The sequence below is a fragment of the Octodon degus genome, unplaced genomic scaffold, assembly GCF_000260255.1.
Source record: "Octodon degus isolate 3935 unplaced genomic scaffold, OctDeg1.0 scaffold00007, whole genome shotgun sequence".
In the NCBI taxonomy this organism is placed as follows: domain Eukaryota; kingdom Metazoa; phylum Chordata; class Mammalia; order Rodentia; family Octodontidae; genus Octodon; species Octodon degus.
Window position 1 is genome coordinate 14,710,306 of NW_004524583.1, and position 4,358 is coordinate 14,714,663.

The 4,358-nt window shown below is 42.9% G+C and overlaps 1 protein-coding gene across 1 annotated transcript; it reads left to right on the forward strand.

Annotated features, from left to right (window-relative positions):
• The first annotated feature begins 1,753 nt into the window (after positions 1-1,753).
• LOC101576140 (disintegrin and metalloproteinase domain-containing protein 20-like) lies at positions 1,754-3,900 on the forward strand. Its single transcript, XM_023701438.1, has 2 exons — positions 1,754-2,168; positions 3,764-3,900. The coding sequence occupies exons 1-2, from the start codon at positions 1,754-1,756 to the stop codon at positions 3,898-3,900; spliced, it is 552 nt and encodes a 183-aa protein (XP_023557206.1).
• Positions 3,901-4,358: the final 458 nt, after the last annotated feature.

Genomic DNA, 4,358 nt, shown 5'->3' on the forward strand with positions numbered 1-4,358 from the left:
ATTTAAAAAAAAAGAATCATAAACTCTAGCAGCCACCCCATGACTGCATGAGGCTTTAGCGGGACACCTAGACACAAACCAAAACACCAGGCAAGCACTTATGCTGCTGAACTACTTCCCTGGCCCCTAATTTTTTTTTTTTTACAGAATACAAAATGTTAAAAAAAAATTAGGACAATAAAAGATTCCATTAAACTAATAGGAAGTAATCAATGGTGGTCATATTGCATAACATTATCTTCAAATTAGTTGTTTAGGTTAGTAGATATAAACCTGAGACATTGGTTTGAAAGAGTTATAAGAAATTAAAAAGAGAAAAGAAATTTAAACATTAACTAACTGCTCCCTTCAGTAGACCAGCAGAAATCAGCAGTGCAGTCATCCAAGCTACCCTGCATATACACATAAATATATCATTTTCCTTTCTTTCTCTAGTCCTTTTCCTCATCCACGTTTTTCTTTCCCATTGAACAGATTCTTTCCCTTTTGCAGTATCTTTTGTACCTTTCAGATTTCATTTACTCTTTCAGGTTCTCAAACTAGTGAGACAACACAGTATCTACACATGCAAGTCTGATTTATTTCACTTACCAATACAATCTACTTGCACCCATTTACCTATAAAATCCTCAGATTTATCTTTCTTTGTAGCTGAGTAATACTCCATTGTACATTGGCCCTTCATTGTATATATATTAAAAAAAAAACAACCCACATCTTTTTTATCCATCCCTCAGTTGATGGACATGTGGGTTGTTCCCAAGAAGTAGCTATGACAAGTCGTGCTGCTCTAAACATGGCTGCATGCATATGACTGTGGTATGTTTTCAGTTCTTTTGGAAAAATACCTAGGAGAGGAATAGTGTTGGGAGCTGAGGAAGCTAGGAAATTGATCAAATGTGTATAGGCGGGACTAGGCCTCAGTGCCTAAAGCAGACAAGCTATTTCAGTGCTGAGATAAATATCCTGTCTGGTAAAAGTCAGTTATTAGTCATTAGGCAATCTTGTGTCATGTGTTACTGACTTTGCAAAAGTATAAATAAAGGATCATTTTGTTGTGTGTTGTGTTAGTCTTGCCCATCCGGCAGACCAGCGACCACCTAATCCAGCTTTTGGCTTCTGTCTTTCTCATTCCTGCCTCTCTTTCTCCCCAGGTAGAACTGATCACAGTGAGACCAACTGATCCCTACAGAATAGCTGGCTTACATGGGACCACCAGTCCTAGCTTTTTTTAGGTATCTCCGAGAGAAATCCATTTTTAATTACATAGTAATTGTTGCCTCACTTTAGTTTGAGAACAAAATTCTAACAGTCCCCAAAATGCATCACTTCTACTCATTCTTCCCCCATATGGCTTCTATTTAGGTATGGAGCCATTTCAGCCCAGGTGTACCCCACTTCAATGAGTAGCCCCCATTTCCTCCTTTCCTCAGAGCCTCCTTAGGGTCGCCATCACATTGACCCACAGCATTGTTGTGTAATAGTCCAGCCCTGCCCTTCCATTGACCAAGCCTACGGCTAATCAGGGAGCTCCTGTCTGAAGAGCAGTCTTGCCTGCCTCCTACTTGACTGCACTTCTTGGGCCCAAGCTCCCTTACTCATAGGGCCCTCCGGAGCCCAGAATCTCCTGCCTGGTGCTCTGTGCCTATCCGCACACCGGGCAGTGCTGTCCCCCATCTGCTGCTCCCAAGACCCACCAAGGTGGCACTTCACCGCCTCAGAAGTTGTTATCCCCAGGAAGGTGCCCCACAGAATGAATGGAAGCAAGACGCCAGACCAGCTCTCCTACAGCATGCGCTTCCGCAGCCAGAGGCACGTGATCCACATGAAGCTCAAGAAGAACTTGCTGCCCGAACACTTCCCTGTTCCTACCAACAATGACCAAGGGGCCATGCAGGAGGACTACCCCTTTGTCCCTCAAGACTGTTACTACTACAGCTACCTGGAGGGGGTTCCTGGCTCTGCAGCCACGCTGGACACCTGCTCTGGAGGTCTGTGTGGCATGCTGCAGGTGGATGACTTTACTTATGAAATCAAGCCACTAGAGTCTTCTTCCAAATTTGAGCATGTAGTTGCTCAGCTTGTGTCAGAGGAAGAAGAAAAGTGTGACTTTCAGGAGGATGAGGCCACCTCACAGACAGTCCAAGAGCTGCCCCTATTTGTGGTGGGTACATACAAAATGGTTGCATCATCAGTACACAATAAGTAACTCACTCTGGCTTCAGCAGAAAAATCACTCCGATATTGTAGAGAATGTAGTGGCTATAAGTAGCATTTTTAGACCCATGGGCTTGAATATACTCACACATGTTTTGTGCACGTGGCAAGGGGCTGATCCCCTGAAATTATTAATAGATTTTTCTTGCACCAAGTGGTAGATTGATTTGGTTTCTGGAAACAACGTGGGTGGTATTGGAAGATTCCTTATGCTACTTCAGTACTTTTTACAGGACACAAGATAGGATCATCCTTTATTATCCTAACATTAATGGTATATGCAACCCCAATTGGGGAGGAATACGTGTTTATTTCAGGGTATCATGTATTTCTGGGTTCAGCAATCTAGCACATGCAACAGGTCATAACCTAGCAATGTCACGTGAATACTCAGGTTGTGCCTGAGGACCAATTGTCGTCTGGCTTGTGTGCCTAGTCTTTATGATAGATGAAGTAATTGTTCTTTTACAGCACTACATAAAATAATTCATAGTTGGGATCCTTGTTTGACCTGAGTTTATCCTCCATACAATAATTTTTCTTGTGTAGCTCCTCGTTGTGGAGATAAAAAATAACAGCGAGGAGTGTGACTGCAGGTTCCTTAAAGAATGTGCCTTGGGAGATAGCTCGGTGGTCTAGATGCCTGCCTGGCAAGCGCAAGGACCTATGTTTGATCCCCAGTACCACATGCTGTGCTGGCCCCACTCCAGGCACATGGAGCCAGCCACCCAGACTGGGTATAGTGGCGCATGTGCATCATCTCAGCTCTGGGAAGGCTAAAGACAGGAGGATCACTATGAGTCTGAGCTGCGTAGCAAAACCCTGTATCAAATACATAGAAAAAAAGAAGAAGAAATGAAGTGTGCCTCAAATAAGTGTCATGGAACCAGTTGTTTTTTCACTCTTGGCAGTGTGTGTGAGATGGAGAGGGTGCTGCATGGACTATAAATATCCGAGCCCTGGAGCCATGGGCAGAGACACACTTGGTATTTGTGATCTGCCAGGATACTGTGATGGGAAAGGGGAAATATGCCCCAGTGACTTTCATATCCAAGGTGGAACCCCAAGTTCACCAGTAGTGCTCTATATGAGAGGAAACTACAGTGACCGTGATTTGTAATGTCAGACTCCCTTTGGATACAAAGTAAAAGATGCTGCACCAGCATGCTATGACACTTCGAACGTAATAGGTGACCGACCTGGAAACTGTGGACTTAGGGAGCTGAGCCTGGGAAGTGTATCTAGTGAATGTGAAGCTGATGGTGTTCTTTGTGGAATACTGTACTGTAACCATCCTGAAGCCCTGGGCGGGGGGACAAACACACTACATTTCATTATTTAATGGTGCAGGATGTTAAATAGAAACCCTGCTTTGGTTATGATGTTACACCTTGAGATGGAGTTAGCAGGAATAGCACGTAGAGTCGGTGGTGCATCCTGTGGCCCAGGAAAATTCTGTCATCGACAGAACTGCACTTTTCATCAAGACATGAACATTGACTGTGATGTACAGAAGTGTAATTACAGAGGAGTGTGCACTAAGAAGAAAAAAAGAGCCACTGTGCACATGGTTTTAAACGACCAGATTGTGCAGAGAGAGGAACAGGCGGCAGTGTGGACCGTGGTCCTCCACCTGACAGAATAGAAGGTTTTCCAGCCCCAAAAATGTTTGCCATAAAATGAATATTATTTCTAAGTTATTATTAGGTTTGGTCTTTTGCTGGCTTCAGTTCTTTGGAGGACTTGCAAACTAAAAGGGCTATAGAAAAGAAAGTACAAAAAAAAATTTAAAAAAAAGAAAAGAAAGTACACCAGGGCTGGGGAGATGGCTCAGTAGAATAAGCGCTTGCCTGGCAAGTGCAGGGCCCTGAGTTCAATCTCCAGTACCACCAAAAAAAAAAATATTGAGAAACAAATAGCAATGAGACAGTTTCAAAACTGATTACTAGCACAGTTTCAATAATTAATACATTGCATATTGTTGTCTTAGTGGTTATGCATTGTATAGGATGCAGACATGATATCCTGTCTACAAACATTATTAGAACAAATCTCTCTATTCATTGAATTAAGAGAATGCAGCTGTATATCTATTCTATTTTGAATATACAGATACAAAATGGTTGTTCATTTGTATCCCC